A 26,918-nucleotide genomic window follows, 5' to 3' on the forward strand; every position below is an offset into this window, starting at 1 on the left:
CTACCCTTTTAAATATTTACTTTTTTTACCCATATTCCAGTGCCTGACATATAATCCTGCCATAATAAATCCTCATATAATAAATAATCATGTGTTGTTTGGGAGGGGTATTCTTGGCAGTAACAGCCTTAAGGAGAAGAATTATTTAACTACTAAAAGGGCTTTGAAAAGGAAGTAACTTCCAAGACACCAATGACAGCATTAAAAACTCATGAACAGGTTCCATTTAGCAGCAAAGAAAAGGAAAACAAAAACAAAAAACAAGCCCCCACCAAAAAAGAGATAACCAGAAATACCAAACTGATTTTAACTAAATACTTTACAGATGTTTTATATTTCCAAACATAAGGGGGAATATCTTCCATCAATGGTAGTTCTTTAGGTGGTTCTAACTATCTGTTTCAGTTTATAACCTCTTCAGTTTACATCTATATAAATATAAATAGTATTTATTACAATTCACATTTGGTACGAACTTTCAGAAGTATGTAAACATAAAACTAAGAAAGTAGCAATGAGGAGAAGGGCTTGTTTGTTTAAGAAGCTGCAGGAAACGGCAACAGCAATTCCTAACACCTGAGTATGATTTCACCTTTGCTGCATATATCCTGCATTTGCATCAAGAGGGAACACATGGGGAGTTAGTGAACATTCTGGGTGGGGACAGGGCAAAATAAGAATCCATCTTATCAGCTGTGGTGGGAGAACAAGGGTTCCTAATACACTTCAAAGTGACCTTCTGTAAAAGTAGTTAGTCTCTCCAAAGTATTCTAGAAGTTTCTAAGGGCAGCTTGGCTTTTAGTGGTTCATAAAGTATCTCTAAGGCAGTACTTTCAGGTTTGGGGTTGTACAGGCTACCAAAATGCACATCAAGGAGAAAATGGAGTGAGGACAATACTTTCCTGATTAGAATGTTTTGATACCTATGAAATAGGAGGATTACTTTGCTCCAGTAAGATGGCATACAATGGAAAATATTCAAGCAGTGTAATTTAGTCTGCATTTTCCATGTGAATCCAAACTTGAAATATTTCACAATGAAATGCCAAGTCTGTGTAAAGGTCTTTGAGACAAAAACCTTATTAAATTATGCATTCAGATGTATATGCAAGTTTTACCAAAAAATGTTCCTCTCATAGTTGCAAACAAAGTTTACACATATGGTAAAAATCTTGGAATCTTCATGGAGAAGGGGAAGTAAGTTAGAGGCAAAGTAGCCTTTCCAGTGATCGTGGCTTTCCAACAGGTCACGGCTTCTATTGATTCAACCTGTGGGTAGACACTTGCATTCACAAACATGAATTACATTCATGCCCACAGAGTCATATGTCAGATACTACAGCATGTTCCCAAACTTTTCTCTTTTGCATACATTCATCCTTGTGTTTAAGCACGTGTGTCTTCCAAACAAGGTTTTAAATACCTAGGTAGGCAGAATCAGGAGATCCTCAAAACCTGTCAGGACATTTGCTCTACAGATTTGATAAATGAAAAAGGAAAACACACCCAGTAAAAAGGCGAGCAACATTTACAGCCAACAGCTATTAAAGACGTGTTAGTTCTCAAACACGAATTTGTCTTTCCATTGATTACTACGTACTCAGAACCGAGTTAGGTGTTTTTCACTTTAGGTCAAGCTTTGCCTCTCATTTTCACTTTTGAAGTTTGCATTTTCATGTTCACTAGCAATGTCCTTTTGAACCATATCTTCAATCTTCTCTGCAAGAGTGCAAAGATTGGCTTTTTTGAAACTTTTAATCAAAGTCCAATATGCATCTTTCTTCCCGTGAAGTTGATACCAGTTACGGAGCAACTGGATTTTCTGTTCAGCTGTGTCGTGAGGATAGTCATTCTTGATCTCATCTATTTTGGCTTCATTGACACCATTCTTCCTAACGAATTCTTTAACTTCAGTTATTTTCATGTGTTCAGCAATACTACTGATATACTTATTCAAGTCAATGTCTGAAAAGCAGAAAATTGTCTCTGAAAATTTGTTTCTCTAAACAAAATGCCTGTTACTGAAAATTAAGTTTATTTCTCTTCTTATAGTACTTAAGAATACAGGTCAGTTCTAGGGATCCACAGAGCTGATTGGGAGAAATCAAGGACAGAAACAACCTTGACTTCTAATCCCGACTCCTTTTGTGTCCCCAGTAATTTGCTAATGACCTGGGCAAGACACGTAACATCTCTGTGTCTCCTTTTCTCATCTATAACATAAGAGGGTTGGAAAAAACCACCTCTAACATCCCTTATAGATCCAATGATCAGTGACCACAGCCTAAAAGGCAGGCAAAAAGTTTATGATCACCTTACCTCTGAATTACAGGTGAAATAACAAAACTAAAAACAATCACAAATGCTGGTACAGAATTAGGACATACCAATAACAGAGTCTACAGTTCAGATTAGCCTTGGAGTCAATTTAGATAGGAGTTCTAGAATACATCTACCTGCTTATAAATGAAATTTTTCTTAAGCCTCAGAATATAGTGTCTTATTGCTACCTTGCATTATTGCTGTATTATTTATTTTTAACTAGTAACATTAGTTATAAAGTTGAACAAACTGCCTGATAAACCCTTGGAAGAACTGTAAACTCAAGGAATAGCAAGACCCCAAAATATGTCCCTGAAATTAGTAACATTATTTTACTTTAAAATTGTCCTGTTACTCCTAAGGAAGCCATCTCTATGAAATAAAATGATAAAACCTTACCTGTAAGATTCATTGACACCTTTTCCTGGGGAGAGAAAAGAAATTGAGGGAGGGAATGAGATAAATAAAAGTGTATTTAGAATATTCTAAATGTAATCTTGTAATTCTTCCTTAATACTAAGGGAAGTATGATCAGTTGCTCGAGGTATAACAGTGATTAATTAAGAAGGATTTTTTTCACCATTCAAATTTTTAGTCAGAGTTTCCCATTTTACCAGAAATAAAGATTGACTTTTTTTTTACACAGGCAAGGAGACTAAGGAATTCGAGGAACGTGCAGAGATTATTTTTCATGTAGGCTATGAAAATTAATGTAGTAAACATTTTAAATTCTAAAATCATTATAATTTTTTTATTGAACTATCCTTATTTTGACTCGAAAAGTGGTTTAGGTGAAATTAGTTTGTACCAAAATAATTAAAGAACGCTAGAGAACCCTAACTCCCACTGAGCTCTGGCCCCAAATGAGGAAATGATAATTCACTAAGTGAACTGGTTTTTCTCCCCACTGTATCTTTTGCTATTTGGAATGCTTTGAGCCCCTGTTGGGAAAAGATACATTGAGAGATAAGGTTACAAGTGGCTGGAGAGAGTTGAGCAGTGCCTTCATAATGGGCTCTAAGAGTTATTCTCCCTGTGCCTGGATTGGATACTGTGCTCTCTGCTGTTTCTCTGCAGGGATAACACCAACAGGGAACACGGAAGCTCGGCCACATCCTATTTTCAACTCACACTGAGCACACTCCTCCTTACACCCTTTGTTAATTCTTGTGTTATTTGTGTAAACGCTTTCATAAACTGGTCACTATATTTAACTGATTTTTTACACCTCTCTAACCTGCCCCCCCCCCCACGAACACAATAAATGTTGGTTTAAAAGAAGCAACAAATAAAAAGCTAAATGACTACTTTCTCTGTTTTTCAAAGAAAGCCGATGCATGTTTCAACACCTACAGTAATCAAGGTCCCGGATTCACAGCCACCATCCTGTTTATTCTTGTGACACCTTTTCTTCACTGAAAAATCAAAAAAATTTCTGTGAGCCAGGTCTCAGTCTTGTATGAAGCATGTGAGCACATACTCTCACACTAAGTGTGAGAAGGAAGGAGAAATGCATCGGAACTTAAAGTAACCAGCCACAAGAGTCAGCACTGTCCTGATTTTTGAAATCCCATCCCACAGGTCAAGCGCTCTGGAGAAATGCCACATCTCACTTCAGTCGTCCAATTTTCACACACTGGCTTAGCCTGGGGCTGGCTTTTCATTTCTTGTTCCTTGTCACCAGCTTGGAGTTAGGTGGTGTGGCCACAGCAGAGCACAGAAACCATGGGGTGTAGAAGGTCAACAACACCTTGCTGTGGAGTGGCACTTACTGCCCAGAAGGTTAAGTACACACACTCACACATCACTCAAGTACACATAGTCCGTAAGTGTATGCCTTGGCCTCACTAAGAGATGGAAAAAAGGAATCTCTAAGTCTCCAAGCACAATACAGTGTTTAAATACTGAAGGGGTACTTTTAGCTAAACGACTTCTCCAAGCAAGGCAACCTCTCTATCTTCACCTGAACTGGAGAAACAGGGACTTGTTCCAACAGAAAAGGGAAAATTGGATGCTTCAGGGTTATTAAAAGGTGGCACTACCCTGTGTTTTATGAATAATTGAAAGGGATTTTTCTGGAGTAATTACAATTATACCCAATGTTGACTTACCTGCTGACTTTACTGAACTAGCCCTTGCATAAAATGTATTGCCACAGTATTTTAAGTTAAGGTGGAGACATAATAAAAAACATGGAGCTTGAACAAGGGAGAGGAGGCAGAGAGGGACGAATTTATCAAGTGTCCCTGCAATGCCTCTGCCTTGGTGCAGTAAGCAGTGCAGGATGGCTTCTGTTCCTGGCCCACTGGCCGCTACCAGGATGAAAACAACCTTGCTCACAGGGAGGAGGAGGGCACCCCTCACAGTGCCCTAGAATAGTTATGCAAAGCCAGAAAGTGAGGGATCAAATCACCTGTTCTCATCACTCCTGGGGGAGCATTTCGTAGCTAGAAATTAACAATATACCAGAGCTATCTACCTGGTAGGAGCTCCCTTACAGGTTGGAGATGGGGGTGGGGGTGGGGGGGGTGGGGTGTGTGCAGAGATTCTTGTGACCAACTACTTTCCAAGTTACTTCAATCCACAGTATGGACAAAATAAGAGCTTACCCCCAAATATTATTATAGCTGTTGGAATCAGGATCAGGAGGAGCAACCACCACAGGTGAGATCTGGAGTCTGCAGACTGGAACACTGCACATTACATATGAAAATAAGCAATCTTTCAGGTTAAACAAAGGACTCCCAAAGATTCAAAAGGCAAAGGGGGATGGGAGAAAGGAGAATATAATCATCTAAAGAAATGATAACCTTCTTTACATCTGGTGTTGCTGGTTGGGGTGCAGTTCTCAATGACTTCATGTTCACACCTAGAAAAAAATACAGAGAAAATTCAGAAAGCCTGGTGGACTGATTCTTTGATCATTTTCAATGACACCCTATTTCTAGATTATATTAATCTAATCTAAACATTTCTGGATTAGATTAACCTAAGTATTTCTAGATTAGAAATATTTCTATAGCTGTTACAGATTCTTAACATAATTTGGATGTTTGGATGAAAAATACTCTAAAGAATGACTATGTTTTAAAATATCAAGAGTAAGAGGAATGTAATAAATACTGACATACAGGAACAAAGATGAAACAGACATAAAAATAAACAAAATTGGTGAAAAACTGACTCTTAAAATCAAAACAGCCCCATGGAATAACAAAGTGGGCAGACAGCAGCCACCGCCCTTGATGCTGCTCAGGGCTCCCCCCCAGCTGTCCCGTGGGGGCTTCCCCTCTGAGCTTCAGGTGGCAGTCAGGACACTCAGAAGCTCCTTTGGGATTTTCTCCAAGCAGCCAAACACCAACGGTCAGACTGTCTGAATGATAGCCTGGCTCTGCCCACTACCTCGCTAGGCGAGCTTGGGCAAGTCACTTAACCACTATGAACCTGTTTTCTCATCAATAACAAGGAGATAATATTACCTGCCTCAAAGGGTTACAGTGAAGAGAAAATTAAATCAAGATTAGGAACTATTTAGAATTGTTTTACTAAATTAGTTTCCTCCCCCCAATCCCTTCTTATCCAGTCATCATGAGGGCACTCTCAGACACTTTGGGCTAGAAGGGAGAGGATAGGTTAACTGCACATAACTTAAACTTAAATATTCTAGTAAATGAGAGACACAAGCCATCATGTCCCTCCTTTTCAAGTGTACTAAGTGAAATCCTAAAGTTTCCCAAGTGGAATTACAAATTTAAGGAGAGAGAGGCACATGAATATAATCCTAAACACTTATATTTATGCAAAATGATATCTTACCAAGCAAAAGCTATTTTTAAAGTACATATTATCTAATCTGATCTTCAGAGAAATGAGGCTGATAGGACAAGTGGATATTTGCATCCTATGAGTAAGGAAACTAATGTTCAAAGAGGTTAAGTGAACTGCTCAAAATCAACCAATTGATCAGAAGAACAGTGATAGGCACAATTAGGTTTTCTACCTGTGGGTCAAAACCACGCTCTTTAGCATTGGAAGACAGGCCCTTCAAGATCTGGCCCTGGCTCCTTCTCAGTCTTTCCTAAACCCCTGCCAGATACTCTGTTCTCCAGAGCTTCCTTTTGCTTCTTTGCAGTTGCTGTTCCCCTGCCTAGAACGTCCGTTCCACCTGTGTACCTTTGGTAATGCTCTTCCTTTCCCTCCTTTAAGACTTGAGCCTGCTGTCCTATCTTCAGCCTATGTGTCCAGGCAAAGTTGAAAGGTTCTCCCATGTACCTCAGGATGCCCTGAGCACTAGTCCCTTCTGATGTTTGGCATGTGGCATTGAATAACCCCTGAAATGACTCTCTCTGCCTTTAGTCTGAGACCTCTGGTGCCAGAAACGTGTCTTGCTCGTATTGTTAGCTTAAGCAGCCAGCCCCATATCCAGCATATGGGAGATGTTCCAGAAGTGTTTGGAAAGTGGATGTTTGAAGGTACAAATGGTTACCTAGTTGTTTAGAGGCAAAGCAAAACTAGAATCCAAATTTGTGACTCAGCCAAGTGTTTGAAGCAGAGAAAGACTAAAACTTACTTGATGCAAGGGTTACAGTGTTCACACAGAGAAATGTTACAGAAAAAGTTTGATTTACATCTGCACTTGGTATTCTGGGTCCGGGTACAGTTTTTTTCCACTTCTAAGCCTAGAAAACCAATTTGCAGACCATTAATCATAGCAGCTAGTTATAAATGGGCTATAAAAATGATGGATTTGAGACCCCCCCCATTCGTACCCGCAGTCACACCTTTTCGCACCTTTAGCAACTGCAGAGTATTTAAATGACAAACAGGCAACCCCAGGTTGAAGTAGTTGAAATCATTTAGCAGAGTCTTCAGGGGACAGACAATCCAGCAACGAAGACAACCCCACCTTTGTTGAAATGGCTCCCTTGCTCATCTAGTCTAAAGCCTGGCTACTCAAAGTGTGGCTTATGAACCAGCAGCCCACAGGTAGGTACCAATTTCAAACTGTGTTACAAATGGTTCTACATGGAGTACCACATTTGGTCTCTTTTAATTGCTTTTTAAGACACTTACCATGTTCTCCATCACAAATTCTACACCTTCTGCATTTAGAAGAATAATGTGCCTTGTCTGTATATTCCTCCCCTTCTGGGCAAGGCATACAGTCTGGCTTACCACCATCAACAATGCAGCCAGAAGCTTTCCATGTGCCTGCCCAAAAAACAAAAGGAGCAAGTGTTTGAATGCAATATGGTCATGCAATAGCACAGGAAGTATGCAGGGATGACAATCAAACATGGCTAAAACACGCGGGTTGGGCTAATGCTATATAGATAAACTGGGCAGGGGAGAGTTACTGTAAAAATTGTCAACAGACAGAAAGTCCCCCAAGGCAAAAACTAAAAGAGTGCCTGAAGAAATGAACCTCCAGAGACAGGATGATTAAGAATAGGAGCATATAACAAAAGAGGTGAGAATGACCAAGAGCACTGGAAGAAATGCCTTTACCGACTTTCTACAGGAGAGGGGAGAGGTTGGTAGGTATATAGGCATGGTGGAGATGGCTACCAGTTGCCACTGATATTACCTAAGAAACTCACCTTGCTCGGGCTTCTCATTTTCCTTTCCAAAATCCATAAATCCTGACAAGAGATACTATACTGTAAGGAAGAGAACATTGGAAGTTCTAAAGACCTTGGTCACATTTTTAGTAGCCAAAAGATCATTAACAAAGGGCTTAATCTCTCTAAGCCTGCATTTCTTCATGTATACGAAAGAAAGAATTATGCTTCTCTCGCATTGTCATCAGAACGGCACAGGACTTTCCTCGTAAGTGCGCCTATTCCTTTTTCTTTTGTCTTTTTAAAATTTGAAGATCAGGCAGCATCCCATTGAGCACATGAGCAGATGCTGTCCTAGTTCCCTTTTCTGTCCTGTTTCTTTCTATTCCTTTGCCATTAAGGGACAGAGTATGTTTTGATGGGCAGGTATGAACAAATTTATAACAAAGTTTATTATCAGGTTTGTTATCTTAATACACACAATTTTAAGTAATAATCACATTTGCTTTAATTTACTTTAAAAATAAAGTGAGTCATTGTATTGCTACTAGTAAGCATCATACAACAATGCCTTCTCCATGAAAATTAATTTATTTACAAGCATTTATTAGATACCAATTGTGTGCCAGGCACTTTGTAGGAGCTACAGATACTGCAGGATAGAAAATAAAGCCTTAGTCTTTCTTCCAAGGCAACATGCAAATAAATATATGATGTCAAGTGGTAAAGTGCTATGGGGAAAGCTTGACTGGGGACAGAGAAGGAAGAAGAAAAAAGAAAATACAAAGGTAATGTTAAGAGGAAAGTGTGACTAGTGACCCTAATTATTAATAACAAACAAAATAGGCAGAGTCTAATCTGCCCCACTCGTGTGTACAGCAAAAATAACAATGCTGGCTTTTCTAGGTATATGGCTGTCTTAACCTCATAGCATTCTTTTTGATAAAATACTTACTATATAAACAAATCATGTAATTTAAATACAATATTTTTAGTAAACAAAGACAACAGTCAGTCAATAGAAAAAAAATAAACAAATCACAGAAACCAGAACCAAATTTACATACAATACATCAGGGTTTTGTAATATTGCAGCAACAGGTTTAAGAAAACTTAGCCCAAGTACAGTTTTATTTGCTTGTTTCTAAATGAACTAGCCTCTTTAATAAATTACCCTACAGCTTGTACCTAGCACAATGCCTATGGCATGATGGGGATACTATAAATCAGAAGTTCTTTCTTTCCTTCATTGTATACAAACCTAAATTTACCAAATAATGAAAATCACAAAATCTTAAAAATAATATTTTAAAATATATTTGAGTACAATAGTACATTAGCTTATTGTAGAAAATTAGGAAAAGTTAGGAAAGTATAAAAAGCACTTGTATATCAGCCACTGAAATACTCATTGATATAACTTTGGTGGATTCCTATGCATATAAATACACACAAAAATGCATGTGAATGTATGTATATGTAATATGCATGTGTGTATGTGTGTGCAACATATGCAGTGTACTGTAGGATCCTTCTTATTTCATAGGTGATGTGATGTTGGCTTTTTTGACAAAGTAAATAAAAAATATCAGTTCATATAGGGAATCACTAAAAAAAACTATAAATATTTTAAGTAATAAAGTATAGCAGTGTAAGTATTGGCCAGTGTTGTGGTATAGATACAAGTTATTAGAATTACAGATTCCTTCTTACTTAAGTCATATCCAAAATCACCTAGGATTTACTATTTTTCTTTCTCTCCCTTCCTTCCTCTGTCTCTCCTTCCTTCCCTCCTTCCATCCCTTCTTTTTGATGGAAAGAAAACTTAAAGACAGCAATCATCTGAAAGTCTTTCAAGATTTTTCTGATTTCTCCATTTTTATCCTCATCTAATTCATCAGCAATTTTTAATTCATCAACTCACCTGTACTGAGATTCTCCAAAACATTTGAAATAGTTTTCATAGAAATGAAGTTTTTCTCTATATTCATATATCAGATTTATAAAATATTTAATTAAATTACATGTTAATATCTCAACACCAATAAGCATAAACAGATTTGAAAGTAATCTGAATATTGAGAAGCCTAAAATTCAACAAGAGGAAATAGAATTGGGAAGTGTGTTTAGCATGTGTTGGACATGATCCAGAACATTTCGGAGATGGAGCAGAGAGAGTCAATTAATCCAGCCACCAGATCAGCTAGAAATCCCTTAAAGGAGTCCCTTTATGATTCTATTAATCTATTGCAAATCCATAAAGGGAATTTATATATTGAGCTTATATCAGAACTGTATCAGAAAACATGACTTGGATTGATACATAATATTCCAGCCTTTAAATACTCTGAAATTTATTTACTTAATCTCACATCATTGGATACCATAATGAAATGTCATGCATACAACATTTTTCTTTATTTTTGACTCTTTCTTAAGAAATTTTCCTATAAATCTATGACTGTATCAGTGGGTATAAACATTTTCAAGTTTTTGACTGATATATCCAAATTTCCTTCTTAAAAAGTTATAACAATTTACATTCCAATAGTTGTATGGGAGAGTTCTTATTTCACAAGCAAACTCCCCAGGACTGAGAGCATTTCTTAAATGAAAATAAAGCAAAGCAAAAAAAGCAAATAGACAAAAATCCGATAGTTTAATATGCAAAGCATATTATCTTTCTTTTAATTTGCATTTTTAGGTTTAAAAATGTGAGTAAAGATCTTAGTTCATAAGACAGGTAGATCACATTTGGCAAGTTATAAAAAGAAAAACAGGAAGCCATTTTTTTATCCCCATTTGGAGAATACTAAACATAAACAGGCTTACAATAATGGGCTGGATTATAAGGGAGATTTACATTAAGGGTTATTAAAACCTGGACAGGACGCAAAGGGAGACTGGTAGAATTGTAGGCAAAAACAATTGTGCAAACTTTTTCTTCACATTTTTCTTTTACCTGTTTAGCAGTTTGAGTCCTGGACACCCAGGAGGCCAACCAGAAAACCTCCTACAGTCCTTTATGGTCCTATTAGTCTATTGCATTTACCCATGTATTGTTTTCCTCCATCTTCCTATCTTACTTCACAATGCAGCTGAGAGAGATTCATATATGTATGGAGTAGTATTCAACTTTATTCCATGTTAAAAAAAAAAGTTTGCACAATTGTTTTTGCCTAACTTCTAATTTGCTCGTATTTGAAGGATTTGCAATTTGGAATTGGTTTGCATTTCAAAATACTGATTTTTAAAAATTGGTTTGTCCGGTGCTTTTCTAGGTCATCTAGTTTCTCAGCTGCAAAATGCAAATGTATTTTGCAGGCTTCAGTGCTAGGGCAAACCGTTTTCTTAGATACCTTCTGACTGAAGGAAATGCTGAGATGTAGCTCTTTACGGGTGGAAGTCCTGTGCTTTTAGAGTCCCATGCTTTTGCTACTGAAAATGGAGCTAAATAGATAAATACTCTCATTTGAATGGTACATGTAATTTGTAACTTATGTGTATTCATACCCACATCAAACAAATGTGATAAAGATGAATTATCTGGCCTTGGGAAAATAATTTCATGTTTTTTTTTTCTTCCTGGTAATTCTATAATTCAGGAGAGCCAAACCCTGTAAAACCATTTTCTTCATTTATTACTCTATGCTACTCCCTACTCCGATTTTCATTCTAACTGCTAAGTATTTTGGGTAACATACCTGGGAGACATGGCTGACAGCAGAATTGGCCATCACGATGCAGGCCTGCCGAGCAACCGGACTCCCCTTTAGTAACATTCTTACCCACATCAGTTACTTGGGCATCGTCCCCTTTAGATGATGCTTCAGCAATAAAGGTGAGTGTCTGTAAAAGAAAAGTGTGAAGGAAATGTTATTGACTTCTGAACTAAGCAATTTGGTAAACAGGTGTAAGCCACCCAAATGGCAATATTTGCTGAGCACAGGCAAAATCAAAAGGGGTCTCTGCCCTTCTGCCGACTCATCTCCAAAAAGGGACAGATCAATGCATGACAGACCTCAGATTCACCCAACAGCTCTAGAAGTGGTATCAGGGCTCTGGACTCAGAAGTGAACACTGGGTGCCACTTACCAGCTCTGAGACTGGGTAAAGTAAGTTCAATTCTCCAAGTTTCTGTTTCTTTCTCTATAAAGTAGAAATGATGTCTTCTTCATAGGTTTGTTGTGATAATTAAGTGGAGTAATGCACTTACAGCTCTTAGCACAGTCCCTGGCACATAATAAATAGGTGCCCAGTAAACACTATTCTTATTAATTATTATTGTTATTATTATTATAAAGTTCCAGTGAGGGGCAACATGGTGAAGGAGGAAAAAAACATGAAATTTCAAAATGATGGCTGTTTGAATCTAAGCTCTCCTGTCAACATTGCAACTTTAGGCAAGTTAATAACCCACTGATCCCCATTCTCCTCCTCTGTAAGTGACAAGAGGACTTTCTATCTTGAAGGGTTATTTTGAGGATGGAGAGTTGTAATTTCTCCCAAGCCTGGTACTTAGCATATAGCATGTTCTATTTCTTCTTTTTGATAGAAAATCAACAGATTAGATGAAATCCTATCTGGTTATCCAGCCATACAATAAATCCAAAGGATTTTCTGCACCTTCATTCAGAAAAAATGAACTTCCCTTAATAGAGAACCAATCTTTAATCTATTTTGTTTCCTTTTTATCTTCTGGAGATAAAAGTCCCAAGTCCAAGTGATATTGAGTCAAATTTATCTTAGTCATAGACTAGAATAATTGTTGTTTCTCTAAACATAAATTTAAACATCCTCTCATCTCATGTGGAAGGCGTAAATTCTATTGCCAAGCATGACACATTTTTTGTGGGGGGAGGGGGTGGGTTCCTACCATTACCATGTCTCCATCTCTCCTGCCATTTTTTAAAATTAAAGTATCATTGATATACAATCTTATGTTGGTTTCAAAAATACAACACAGTGGTTCCACAGTTACCCATATTATTAAGTCCTCACTCCATCTAGTACCGTCACTATCTATCAATATAGTAAGATGTTCCAGAATCAGACTGTATTTTCATGCTGTACTACTGTCCCCATGACCAACTTATATTGTGATTGTGAATTATTAGCATCACACATTTTTTAACTATTAGTTTCAAGGATTTTTTTCTCAACACCATTTATCATAGTTTTCATGGTACATATATATTTTTTTCTACTTTATGATATAGTAATAATACTGGCATCTTTTGAGTCAAGAGAACTAAATGTGCAAATCCCTCCCTTCCTCTTCCCTTTTAGCTCTTTCCCCTTCATCACCAAAGCCCGTATGCTCTTCAGGCCACAGTATACCATGGGGAACTCCAAGAAAGAAGGGATAGAGGAGATTTGACTGCCCACTTTTCCTCCTGGGATGGATGTATTTTAAAATGCATTTTTAACATTCAGTCTTCTAAGAGGGAAAATGACACCAAAAATACCAAGAAAATATGACTTGTCCAGGGTCTCTTGCTTGCAAAAGGTAGAGCTAGGATTTGTCTAACTCCTATTATAGTGCTCTTTTCCCTACATCCAAAGAATAAGTGCACTTACCATAGACCATGGCTTACTTTCTATTTATGAACAACTTATGTAAAGGACAACTGGAACTAGTAACTAAATCAGAGGCATAATGGCTAAATATGCTGGCTTTACTATCAAACTACTACCTCTTCAGTCCAACAGACATTTCTTGAGCACCTGCTATGTGCCAGGTTCTGAGAATGCAAGGTCAAGTCACACTGATTATAATCTAAAATGTTTCCAAAAGCAGTCTTGCACATGGGCCTGTTATTCATAGTGTGTTAATAATCTGGGAATGTTTTACAGTTTATATTTGTATGACTCTTACTTTTACAAATACATTTGAATCTATGTTCTTCTAAGGCATAATATGCAGCTTTGAACAAAAGATCTTTATTAGCATCAGTTTCTCTTTTCAGTGTGGCATTTCCCCACTTATTTTCTCTACAGATCATCCTGTCATACTGTTAATATTGTTCTCTATTCTAAATCAGAGAACCAATAGCTAATGAATATACTAACTGAATTGGGCACTCTAGGAAATAATATGATTAAAAGCATACCAAAGGGTTAATTGCTAAGTTGGGAAGTGCTTTCAAATGAAAATCATTCAAAGTTTTAGGATCCTTATTCCATAACTACCTCATCATTCTATGACAGTGAGGGGTTAAATATACGAATCATTCAACATTCCAGACAGACACTGTTTGAACCAATGTGAAAGTCTCTCTGTAGCTAGAAGATATCAGAAAGTCCTGTCTGCAACAGATAATAAAAAATTTGCATCTACACAAGCAAACTGAGCAGGAGTGATTCTTTTCTGCTGTCAGCCAACCTCTTGCTGTGAAGAGGGAGTTAATAGTGAAATATTACTTGCTCTCCTTCCCTTTCAATTCTTGATTCTCACCAGAAAGTGAAGAAAAGGACATAGGTTTAAACTCAAGGGGATTTACAGGGACTGAGCTAGCCTAAACTGACAAGTCTGAGGCACTCAAGGTTGAAGCCAATAGTGTGTGTGTGTGTGTGTCCCTTATGGTTATAGGGCCCCGTCTTGTGTGGGGTGTGCTCATTAATCCAATATTCATGAGGCAACACTATGAGCAGGTCCCCAATTCCCGATTTAAATGATCAAGTGCCTAGGAAGCAGCACATTTTCTAAACAATGGATTTTGTTACACTGAGGCTGTTTCAAAAAAAAGGTGCATATACTCAATGTCCAGAGCTGTCTAAAAGAAATGCACTTTCTAATTTATCTTGTTTCAGTTGTGAAAGTTTTGACTGGGAATCAAGATCCACTGTCCAAAATATATCTAGAATTAGAGAAATGTGCATCCTGCAAAAGAGTGTAAGACACCAACATTACCAGCCATGAAGCACAGATACCAGTACCCACCTCATCTCACACTTGATCTCACTTGCTTCACCAGAGTTGAATTTCTGAAAACATTTCTTATTTAATTTAGCATCAAAGAATTATGTCAAGTATATCAAAGGAAGATAGGTCTAAAATGCATGTTGTGAGTGTTACATGATATGATGTATGCAACACTCCACTTAACTTGAAAAAAAAATTTTGTTTGCATTAGCTCAAGTTTGCAGTATAAAAGATTTAACCCAAACTTTCTGGTAGAAACTGGAGCATTTTGACTAAGACAAGGCAGGAAACCCATAAGGAACTAAATGATGTGAATGCTCAAAAAATGATTTTTTAGAAAAGGTTAAAAGGCCAGAAAATGGGTTAAATTGAAGGTTTAAAATGTGCATGGGAAGTAACCTAAGTATCCATCAGTAGATGAATGGATAGAGAAGATGTTGTACATATACACCATGGAATATTTTTCAGCCATAAAAAAAAAAGAAATCCTGCCATCTGCAAAAAAATGGATGCACCTTAGAGGGTATTATGCTAAGTGAAATAAACCAGGCAGAGAAAGATAAATACCATCTGATTTCACTTAGTTGTGGAACCAAAAACCAAACCAAAACAAAATGAACAAAATAGCAGTAGTCTCACAGACACTGAAAAGTAACTGGTGGTTACCATGGGGAAGGGGTTGGGGTGGGAGGTGGGGAAGGTGAGGGGGATGAAGGGGCACAAAATTCTCAATCAGAATATAAGATGGTCATGGAGATGGTAGTACAGCATGGAGAATATAGCCAATGATTCTGTAACATCTTTCTATGTTGACAGATAGTAACTGCACTCATGGAGGTGAGGATTTAATAGTCTGTGTAACTGCTGAACCACTGTGTTGTATACTTGAAATCAATAAAAGATTGTATATCAACAATACTTCAATAAAAACAAAATAAAATGTGGATGAACTAGGACAAATGAAAACCAAATGCAAAGCAAATGAGGAATAAAATAATTTTAAATCTCCATCATAATAGCTATAAAAAAATCAGATAAAATTTAATTGTATATTCTGCTGGGAAAAATATTAGCTAATGCATTAATCAAATACTTAATTGAACAAGTACTTTTTGAGTACCTAGTATGTGTCAGACAAATGCCTGGGAACAGAGCTGTGAACAGGTAAAGACCCTGCTCTCAGAGCTTATATGTAAGTGAAATGTGTTAGTCAGGGTTCTCCAGAGAAACAAGATCAATAAGGTGTGTATGTGTGTGTGTATACACAGAGAGAGAAAGGTTTATTCTAAGGAATTGGCTCACACAACCACACGGGCTTGTAAAATCCAAAATCTGATGGGGTAGGCCAGCAGGCTGGGTGTCAGGGAAGAGCTGCAGGAGTCCAAAGGCAGTCTGGAGGCAGAATTCCTTCTTTGGTGGACCTCAGTCTTTGTTCCAGTAAGGCCTTCAACTGATTGGATCAGGCCCACCCACATTAGGGAGGGTAATCTGCTTTACTCAAAATCTATCAATTTAAATGTTAATCTCATCCAAGAAAAAAAAAACACACCTTCACTGAAACATCCAAAATAATGTGTGAGCAAATATCTGGGCACCATGGTCCAGTCAGGTTGACACATAAGCGTAAGCATCATGTGGGAGGAGATGATGAATAAACAAAGAAATTATGCAATATGTTAGGGAGGGATAAATACTATTTAAAGGAATAAAGCAAGGTTAGCGGGTGTGAGGTATTGGGGTGGGGTGCAGGGCTGTTTTAGAAAGAGTGGTCTGGGGAGGCTGCTAAGTAAGATGACATTTATGCAGTGGCTTGATGAATTGCAGGTAAGAGCTTATGTGGTTGGATATTTGGGAAGGGCTTTCCAGGCAGCTCACACCCAGAGAAGCTTGGCTTGGCTAAAGTGGGTGAAGTAACTGAGGTCCTCAGCAAAAACATCATTAGCAGCTACCTATTAAGATAAATAAAGATCAGTGTCTCTTGAACCACACAGGTAATGAACATTTCGATATTGAAGCCGTGGTGGGGTCACATAGCCAACCATAACCATAGATGCTGCAGTCTCAGAAACTGGAATGTCAAAGCATCTGTTCAGCTTCAAGATAAATTTTAAAAATGGATCTCCTTGAGTTTTTCATTACCTACAGAATACTAATATTTTCTGCAAGTCAGAAAATTTGTTTCTCTTCCTTCTGAACTACCCATGAAAATTTTAAGTGAGAGCATCAATCCCTAGAGGGTCATTTACCCATTTCCCCATGACATTTGCCTGGCCTGTTAGAATTCATTCACATATATCATCTTGAAGTAATTATCATAAACCTATGCATGAGGAATTATGACTGTCTTATTTTGTAGTTGAGGAAGGTGAGCACAGAGTACATGAAATGACTTGTCCAACAATCCCCAATTAGGAGTGGCTAAAGGAAGACAGCACTTCTGGCCTCAGTCTGGGCTCTGTTTCAGGTTTATAAATTAGTTTTCTAATGACCTTTACTCTATTTGGACACACAAACAACTCAATCTGTTTCAGACAATTGTTAGCAAGACACCTGAGTATTAATTCTCTGAGAACCAGAATTCTCCCAAGCTGTCTAGATTGGGTAAACCGTAGGAGGACCCCCAAGCTGGGTTCCAGCTCTGGTGGCAGACAAAAGTTCCCTGACCTGGTCTGTGCTTGGGAAGAAGCAGAGTTTACATTCCTATTTGGGTGCTGAGTTTCTGAGGACAGCCATGATGTCCACCTCACGTGTAGTCTCTTAAAGGGGTGGGGATCTAAAATGAACAAATAGTTAGGAACTGCAAGTCCTCCTATACTAAATCTCTGCATTTGAAACTCTCAGATGCAAGGGTTCTGTGAGAGTTTTCCCCTTGCATCAAATGACGAAAGGAAGGAACGAATGGATGTTCATTATCTGCATTAGCGATGAATCACTTTTCATAGCCAATCAGGTACTAAATAGAAGCTGCAGGAACGACCAGACCCAGAAACTGATGACCCTCCCCCACTCTGCTCCACCGTGCACATCACCCCAGTTTGACAAGCTCTCCACACTTTCCTGGGAATTGTATTTTGTTGAGTACCTACTACGTGCTGGACAGATGCCTGGGAACAGAGCAGTGAATAAAGACTCTTTTCTCACAGAGCTAATTTGTGAATGAGGTGGTTTAGTAAGGGTTCTCCAGATCTTCCCACTTGAGATCTAACATGGCAGCTACAGAGTAACATCTCAGTGACTGAATTAAACAAACTACTGGAAGAATCGAGATTTCCATTAGGATTACTCCAAAGAATTACTGGCCATTGGCTGAGAGATGAGCTAGGGTTTGAAAGGGAAGTAGTAAAACAACAACAACAACAACAAAACAACTCTTTTTTTTTTTTTTTGCTATTCATATTGAAGTTCAAAGCAAACAGGAAAAGAAATTTTAAAAGCAGTAAGAAAAAAAAGCAGGGTGTGGGGTGATGAAAAATGGCAGCCTTGCAAATGGCAAGAATGAGTGGTCAGATGCTCAGCACAGTCAATTAGAGTTTTCAATACTCAGCACAGACTTCAGACTGACTACAAATGTTCAAGCTGACGAGAAGCTCTACAGTAATCATGCTGAGGAGCGTTGTACTTCTAACCAAAGCACAGGAGAGAGTTTATGCCAGATGACTACTATGCTCAGCCCTGCAGAAAAATGCTCTCCTGACAAGGAGGCATAATGGAGATGCAGACAATTCAGCATGGGAAGATTAGGGACAGAAATTAGAAAGAAGGATTAGAAAAGAAGGACATTTCAAGAAAAATATGTTTTGGCAGTAAATTATTTTTAACATATCAAAATGCTAATGGTGTTTATTTCTAGTTGGTGAGACTTTGAGGGACTTTTATTTTCATTTTGCTTAAGTCATCTGCTTTTTCCTACAATGGATATATATTTATTAGTTGCATAATAAAAGAATCAAGAGGGACAACTTCAAGGGTAGCAGGATTGTGTTAAGACTAAAGATCTTTATTAATTTGTCATGTGTACCTTTCTTTTCAAGAAGATTAGAAAATCTCCATAATAACAGTAGTGAATCTGTACTAGCGGCCTACTATTTGGAAGGTGGAAACAGTTCTAGGTCTTTGACTTATTAGCATTTAATCTTGCATATAAATTTGCTACCATCTGTTCTAGGTTTCTTTACTAGTCCTATAGTTTGACTAAATCAAACATCATAAATATTAATAGGATTGATTTCCTTAAATAGTGTTATCAGGGCTATTTCATTTCTCTTTGGTCAACTCAGACTAGGTAGATCACCACTCATAAAAGCAGAGTTCTTTGATGGTGAAGAAAACTCTTTTTTATTTTTGGAGTAAAATCGGACAAAGAGATGTGTCCCTAAAGGAACTTACCTCTTGATTTATGAAATTGAAAGCTCATTTATTCAAATCACCACAAACTGATCACTAGCATTTGCAGTAAGTTCTCTCTCTGCTTAAATCTTGGTTTATTTTCTTAAGGAATACTTACCAAAAAAGCATACCTATTAACCACATCCTGGTAGATTCTTAGGGGAAGAATGCAACACTTGAGTTGCTGTGCCGTCAACAGAATGATAAGAAAAACAAGAAAGCATCTCATCGGGCTACTACTGAACTGTGGTTAAATAGATATATTTCTCAGAGTAATGTCTTTTTGTACACATCTGGAGAGGGTATGGGCTGACATTCCTGTGTGGCTTATAAACTGAATTTTTAAAAACCTAATAATGCTGTACTGATTGTTTATTCACCCAGAAAGACTACTCTGGGGGACCGGAAAAGACATTCACTTGTATGTGTGAGTTCTACAAAGTTTGTTTTAAAATGTCAAGAATATTCTTTCATATCTTAACCCAGTATTTTAAAAATTGTGACTTACAATACAAGTATATTATGCGTCCTAATGTACAAGTACAAAAAGTAAAATATTTAGTTAAAAAATTTTAAATACATGTTAATAGAGTCATTTGAAAGTTAGACATCTGAAATCGAAAGTAGACATTTTAACCCCTGGATCTGAACTTCAGATTGATGAGAATAAGCAGATTATGGGATTATAGGGGAAAGAATCCCCTTGCCCCCCCGCCATGAAAATCCTCTCTCAGAATTCACTTAAAAGATGACAGAAGGCAGAGGGGCACTTGGGAGGATGGTAGAAACAGAGAATGAGAAATTTAAAAAACAAGTGCTGACACCAGCAAAGCCTCCAGCTAATTACCAAGTGTTTAAACATATAAACTGAAACTTGGTGTCTCATTATATTTACAATTTTAGAGAGGAAAGAGTTTAAGAGATGACACAGTCCGAGCCCCTTATCTGACAGAGGAAGCTATGCCCCAAACTGGCGTGGTGACTGGTCCATGGCACACAGCGAGCTCAAGAGATTCTGGGCTGCTGTGGGCTGAACTGTGTCTACCTCACCTCCAAAGGCTGACGTGGAAGACCTGACTCACAGTGCCCCAGAATGTCGCATAATTAGATAGGGTCATCAAGAGACATAACTTAACATGAGGTGCCTGGGAAGGTCCCGAGTCCAATTTGCCTGGTGTCCCTGTAAGAAGAGGAAATTTGGACATGCATGATGTGAAGACCCAGGGAGAAGCCATCTACGAGCCAAGGAGAGAGGCTTGGAACCACCCCCTCCCTCCTGGCCCTCCAAAGGAAACAACCTTGCCAACACCTTGATCTTCTCATAGCCTCCAGAACTCTGACAAAATAAACTTCTGTTGCTTTAGCCCCCCAGTCTGTGGAACTTTGTGGCAGCCCCAGGAAACAAACACAGGGACCAAACCACAGACCCTTGAGCTCCTCAGATTCTGGATTTGAGGGATGTCAGCGGTGCACACACACCCAGGATCCCTCATAGCTGAGCGCAAGATTTCCCATCTCCGACTATGACTGAGCTAAAGAGACGAGAGATTTCAAGTCATCCTTAGAGCTGGTGTCATCAGGAGCCGATGGGAACCTGAATGCCGTCTTCCCAGCCTCACAGGCCCCACTAGGTGGACGGAAATCTCACTGTCCCCTGCTGCCGAGGACATTTTAAATGCAGCAACGGATGAAGCTCAGCCGACTAATTCTGCTTGCTCACTTATGAACATTTGAGAGAAAAGAAATTTTAAAAAGACCATTAACAGTTCACCATTCCCAATGAGCTAATACATGTCTGATGTACTTGTGTAAAAAATAAAGGAAATAGTAATGACATTTTGTAGTAAGCACATTATTGAAAAACTGACATAAAAATAAAACTATGTGAAAGAAGTGATTTCATTCCTATTTTTGAAATGTGAAATGAATATATTATTTAATGCATATAAAATACAAATATAAGTAAAATAAAAAAATAAAATAAAATGTAAATAAAAATACATTGTCTTTTTTCCAAATAATGTCTCCTTTCTTTATTAAGGCCAGTTTGTGGGATGACCAGGAGGGAGAAAGTAGAGGCAGTGGGAGTACATGGCTGGTTAGACTGATCTTGCAATGAATAAAATAAAATGAGGAAACCTAGAAAATTCCATCTGGGATTAGATTTTGAATTTAATGCTAAAGTTAGAAAAATAGTTCTCCAAACCCTGGCAGGCATCAGAATCATGTAGCAGTGCATTAAAAAAAAATGCTCAGGTCCCACCAGAGACCTAAAGAACCAAGATCCCTAAGAATAATCCTCTTTATGATCATCTTTAACCAGTTCTTCAGTAATTTTGATGAGCACCACAGTTGGAGAACTGGACTAAAGGAAGCAGTATTAGGCCACTACATTTTTATGTGAGAAAATAAGATTTCTGTAGACAACAGCCTCTGTGTTCTGCACTTGCAAATCATAATTTGGATTTTTGTCGAGAAGTAGTGACCCTTTCAAGAATAAGCCTGAAAAGAAGTAATTTTCGGTGGAGGACATGGATGATGGGAGGGCTGCAAAATCCTAAACTGGAGCCCTAGAATCCTTAAATGCCCAGAGGGCCCTCAGAGATAAAATACAAGTTAAGGTAGCCAGGTGTAAGAGACAATAATGGGTAGGAAGGGCTGGTCAAAAGAGGGAAGTTGGCTTGGACCAAAAGCACAGCCATTGGATCCAGAGATTGGAAGCCATGTGGTATGTGGGCCCAAATCTTCCATTTTCTCAAGAGAAACCAAAATCCCCTGACATTTAAATGGTGCAACAAACATTACAAATATGTGCATACATACATACAAATACACATACATACATACATACTATATATTTTAACACCTTGCAGGCTAAAAACAGTCTGGGGCCAGTTTTTTAAATCAGGCCTAAATTTATACAGATCCTTATATGAAAAAGTCTAAGACCAAGGATCCTCTTGTGAGGATGGCTAAGAATCAAAGCTCAATCCTTGGCAAGGGACAGGGCCTTAAACCCATATGCTCTGAACTCACAGTCTTTCTCTCTCTCTTCTAAGAATTCTGCCTTCAGAAATCAAAAGTATTGGTGTTTCTCACATCTTACATTATGATGGCCTCCCAGAACACAAGATGAATAAATCTAGAATCCCATATGACTGGACGAAGGGGCAGCCTGTCATGAATGACTCCAATGCCAAGTTCATTCAAATTTTGCAAGTTCATCCCACTTCACAGCTTAAAGAGTCTACAGTAGGCTTCCTTGTCTTGTGGGCTGGGTAAATCTGCCTTTTGAGTTTGTAGTCAAATTTGCTAATTTATAAAGCTGGCCTTGCTCAATATAAATAATTCCATACCAAATTCACTCTCTTCCCCACTTAGTGGAACTTGGGCCAGTTGTCCAATATAGCTATGACTGCTGTTCCTGAATGTCCACAGGTGGGAGTGGCTTGATGCACCAAAGTTCACTCCAAAACAGGAAGGGGAGCTGTGATCAAACAGGAAGAAAAGTTAATTTTCTTGGGGTGAATGAAGGAGGAGTTACTAATGTTACAATTATCATTTTCTTCTAATTTGGTCTTTATTACTCATTCTCTCACTTAAAAGAAAATAAGGGTAGGCAAGTAGATTGCATTATCTGTTCCTGTTTAAACTTACTTATAGATACTTAATTGGTGTTAGGAGTTCAACTCTATGAAAAGCTGAAGACCTTTTTTTTCTTTTTAAAGTAAGGGTCTTCCCGAAAATGAAAGGACTTACTAGGTGGTTAAATGCTGCTTTTCCCCTTTTGTGAATAGATACACACACATAGCAAAAATAATATATAACTTATGCGGTTCTGCAAGTAATTTTCTGGTAGTAAGATACATGTTTCTTACTGGTGGTGAGAAAATGACTTTATCTTTTCAAGAAGTACTTTTTGTTTCATATTGTATGCCCAATTTCTCTATATTTACCTATTTTAAAAGATGAGATGAATTCAGTGTTCTCATTTTGGTTTCAACTTGTTTTTATCTTATGGATCAAGCTTTGAATTATTTTTATTTATTTTTTTTTATTTTCATCATAAGTAAATAGTCCTTAGTACTGATTACAAAACATGTGCTTATTAAGGGACTTTTGGGACCCAAGATAATTTATGAATAGGCCCTTAACTAACTGGGGGTTTTTAGGTGGGGGATTTCCTTATTCAGGTTTTGAACATCTCATGGTTATTCTCTCCAATTGGCAGTATGCTATAGTGATCTGCCTTCCCTGAAGCATTCCAGCAGCCTTCAGAGAGATTCCTCTGAAATACTGACGTTTCCCCTATAAGAACTATTTAGAAGTAAATTAATTGTCTCTGCCCCAAAAAGACTTACTCAGAGACAACATCCAAATCCTGGCTCCTCTTTGCCTCTATTTCACCTTGTCCTCCCTCTAAACTCAGTGCAAGAAATAAAAATGCTTTTTCTAAGTTAAACATTAATTTGCCATGAAGGGCAGTAATTTTTTTTCAGGGATGGACAATAGAAGACTTCCTTCATCTAATTGTAGCTAGTAGTGGGGGCCTTGGTGGTCTCCACATATCGATTCAATTTTTGCCTCCCAATCTTGCCACTATTTGTAAGTTTTTTATGTTTTCATCCTAGCTGTTAATGTTTTAAATTATTTCATAATTTTATTTTACTCATAAAAGTTTTCAAGTCCTTTGTGATACAATTAAAACCCATTAAAAATAAAAAATAGAAACACAGCGCAACCCATTTCATGTTTCTTAGGTTGGTTTAAGAAAATGATTAAATTATAAATTTAAACAACTGTTCCTTATTTTCTCACTGAAACTCTTCTGTATGATTACTTATAAAGACGCTGGTTTCTTTTTCAAATGCCCTCTCCTTTCCATAAACCATAATGTTAAGAAAATTGCTCTAAGAAATATAAGAGACTGGCTATCTAGTAATTGCCTGACCATAGACTTAGAAAGTACAAGACAAAACCAAACCTACCAGAGCCAGTATTTAAAAGAAAAAGAAAGTAAGCAAGCGAAGTCCACAACTATTTCTCAAATTTCTAAATTAAGTCATTTTTCTGTCTCCATTTAGACATCTGTGAATTGACATAGGATTTCAAACTTTTTTATTGTAGGTGCTGCACACACAACACCTAGAAACTAGGGGAGAGAAAACTAACTCCAAGAGGGTAGAAAGAAGAGAAGTGAAACAAAGAGATAAAGGTATGGGGATATTTGCTGACTCTAATCAGCAATGGAGGTAAGAGGACTAGAGGAACAAAGCAGAAAAGAGAATTTAAGGCAGTTCCCTCCCACCTACTTCCAGCCCATTGACATAATTGAACAAAATTTGCTTCTGTGTTCCCTGTAATTAGCACTCCCACCTTCATTTCATTTATTATCACTGCTACTAAGTAAGCCCTACCAAGTGCAAACGCATAAAACCAAGCATTTTCTGGAGACGCACAAGGTGACCTGACAGTGTGGAAACTTCTTGAAGAATCAAGGCATGATGTTGGGTGAGCAGTGAATGCAAGGCAGGATTCTGGTAACTAAATTTACAGTCATATTAGAGGGGAGACATGGAGCATATACTACAAAATGTATCTCAGTGAGGAGGTTATATCAGATTTTTACTCATCTGAATTTATAAATTGTATTTAATAAACCTTCATTTCCTAGGCCATATGTTATATACAAATGTAATAAATTATGTTCATTATAATATTATAGATATTATAATAAGTATATATAAATGTGTACACATACATGTATGTGCATTCTTTCAGAGAAGCTAAATTTGGTGCTTTGAAGATGCACCTCTGGTAAAAATGCTATGGTCTAAAGGTCAGATAAGAGTAGTTCTGGGCCTTGGTAATTTTGCTTCCCTTACTAGTACAGCTGTTCCAAGAACTAAGAGATTTTCAAAGCAATCAACACTGCCCTGCAGAGGCTAACGATAAGGAAGAGTGTGGTCTGAGGTTGTATAAGTAGTTTCTTAAATTTGAAACTTATTTTATTCTAAGGAAGTTTCTAAAGGAGCCCAGATATTGCTTGCTATTTCTGAAAGGACCAGGGAGAAATTTTTCCTAGTCATAAGATGATTCTAGATGTCACTGCCTTTTTCCATTTAATTCTTGGCATGATCTGAAAATCAGGAATCAACAAACCACCTGGGCTTTGGAAATACATCTAAATAAACCCCAGCTCTGCCACTTACTAGTTGTGTGATCTCTGGTGAATTACTTAAGCTTTCTGAACCCCATTTCGCCATCTGTGGAATGGAGATGAGGGCATCGTCCTCTGCACAGCTGCTGTGAGAACTGACTGTTATCCCATAAACACACCTTTCACAGTGCCTACAGCTTCGGTGGGGCCCAATAAAAAGGGCACCCATTGACTTTCAGAGGCTTCGGAACTCAAATGAACCTCAAGAGGCCACGTCTCTTCGATTAGTCATTATCAAACTGGCATTTCTGAGTAGGGACTCTCCAAAAGGGGTGACTTCGCCAAGTATAGGCGCCGGTGCGCGCAGCGGGGGCAGGTACCACCGCCTGAGCCGGGAGGCCGCGCTTCCCTCCCACCCCGTAGTTCAAAAACTACGGTAGGCGTGCAAGCTAAGAAAGACTACAGAAAAGTAAGGGCACGACGAAAAACAAAACCAAACGCCAAACTTGAGACAGTGACTTATACAGTCTTAAGGAGAGGGATTCCCGGAAGGGAAACAGTTTCTTTTTCAGTGTGGCGATGAGATAAATAAGCCTCTAGAGTCGCATTCAGCCCCAAGATAACTTTTTCAAGAAAGAAACGGTGCGATCTGAAGCCTCAGGTTTAGCCACAGCCTCGGGGCTGTTTAATTCTCTAAACTTGAAAACTGTTGTGCAACGTGTGTGTCAGTTTCCGAGAGCGCCGGTTCTCACCGCCGGGGTGCGCACACCCCCGCCCTCAAAGAAGCCGACCTTTCTCGGCCTGACGTGTAAGGACTTGTCCTGAAGATGCCCTCCCCTCTCCGGCCGGGCTCTGCCTCCAGCCACCGCAGCCCGCAGGCCCTGCCCGCGCCGCGCCTAGCCGTCCCCAGCGAGCCCAGGCGCCGCTCCGTCTGCCCCTGGCCGGTACTCGGCGTCCCGTCCCCAGAAACAGGAACTCCCGGCTTCCTGGGACCTGTCGGAGGGGAGGTCCTGGCAGCCCCGGGGAGCCCGCCGGCCAGGGCCGCCGCACCGCCCGCGCGCCCGGCCCACGCGCGGGGTTCCCCGCCCTCGGGGCAGGCGAGACTCACCAGAGACAGGAGAACCCAGAATCTGGCCATTGCTGCGGAGCAGTCCGCCGAAGTGAAAGCGCCTCCGCAGCCCGAGCAGCCGGGCACCTACCGCGGGAGCAGAGACAGCTCCCCCCGGCTCCTCCCCGAGCCTGTGGGCTGCTCCGCCGGGGCAGGCACAGCCCCTCTCAGGCCGCTTTCCTGCCTCCCCGAAGCGCCTCGCAGCACTTGTGTGTGGCTCCTCGGAGAGCCCGGAGGCGTCCGAAGGCTCGGCCCACGGGACCGGGATGGGGGAGAAGGAAGCTTTGCCGGGGAATGCCCGGGCTGGGGAGGGCGCCTTTGATTCAGCAACTTGGCCCGGGGGGGGGGGGGGGGGATGGCGAGCGGGGAAGGAGTCAGGGTTCGTTGCACAATTGGGCATTCCCCATGGGGGCGTTGCCACAGTCGGCTGGCAAGCACAGTTCAGGTGAGGCCCTT

At 39.1% G+C, this 26,918-nt stretch overlaps 1 protein-coding gene across 4 annotated transcripts; it reads right to left on the reverse strand.

The window, feature by feature from the left end:
* Positions 1–301: 301 nt before the first annotated feature.
* Positions 302–26,804, reverse strand: FAS (Fas cell surface death receptor). 4 transcript variants are annotated; one of them, XM_036924072.2, is made up of 9 exons: positions 26,463–26,804; positions 11,588–11,732; positions 7,396–7,533; positions 6,893–7,001; positions 5,142–5,191; positions 4,932–5,015; positions 3,676–3,737; positions 2,722–2,746; positions 302–1,965 (listed from the first exon to the last, which is right to left on the reverse strand). In XM_036924072.2, exons 1-9 carry the CDS (start codon positions 26,490–26,492, stop codon positions 1,628–1,630), a joined length of 981 nt encoding a protein of 326 aa, XP_036779967.2. In that variant the 5' UTR covers positions 26,493–26,804; the 3' UTR covers positions 302–1,627. The 4 variants fall into 4 exon arrangements, with proteins under 4 accessions (XP_036779967.2, XP_036779965.2, XP_057361843.1 ...); XM_036924070.2 differs by having other exon boundaries at positions 5,133–5,191; XM_057505860.1 differs by lacking the exon at positions 6,893–7,001 and having other exon boundaries at positions 4,932–5,007.
* Between the last annotated feature and the right edge of the window lie 114 nt (positions 26,805–26,918).

The sequence above is a fragment of the Manis pentadactyla genome, chromosome 8, assembly GCF_030020395.1.
Source record: "Manis pentadactyla isolate mManPen7 chromosome 8, mManPen7.hap1, whole genome shotgun sequence".
Taxonomy (NCBI): domain Eukaryota; kingdom Metazoa; phylum Chordata; class Mammalia; order Pholidota; family Manidae; genus Manis; species Manis pentadactyla.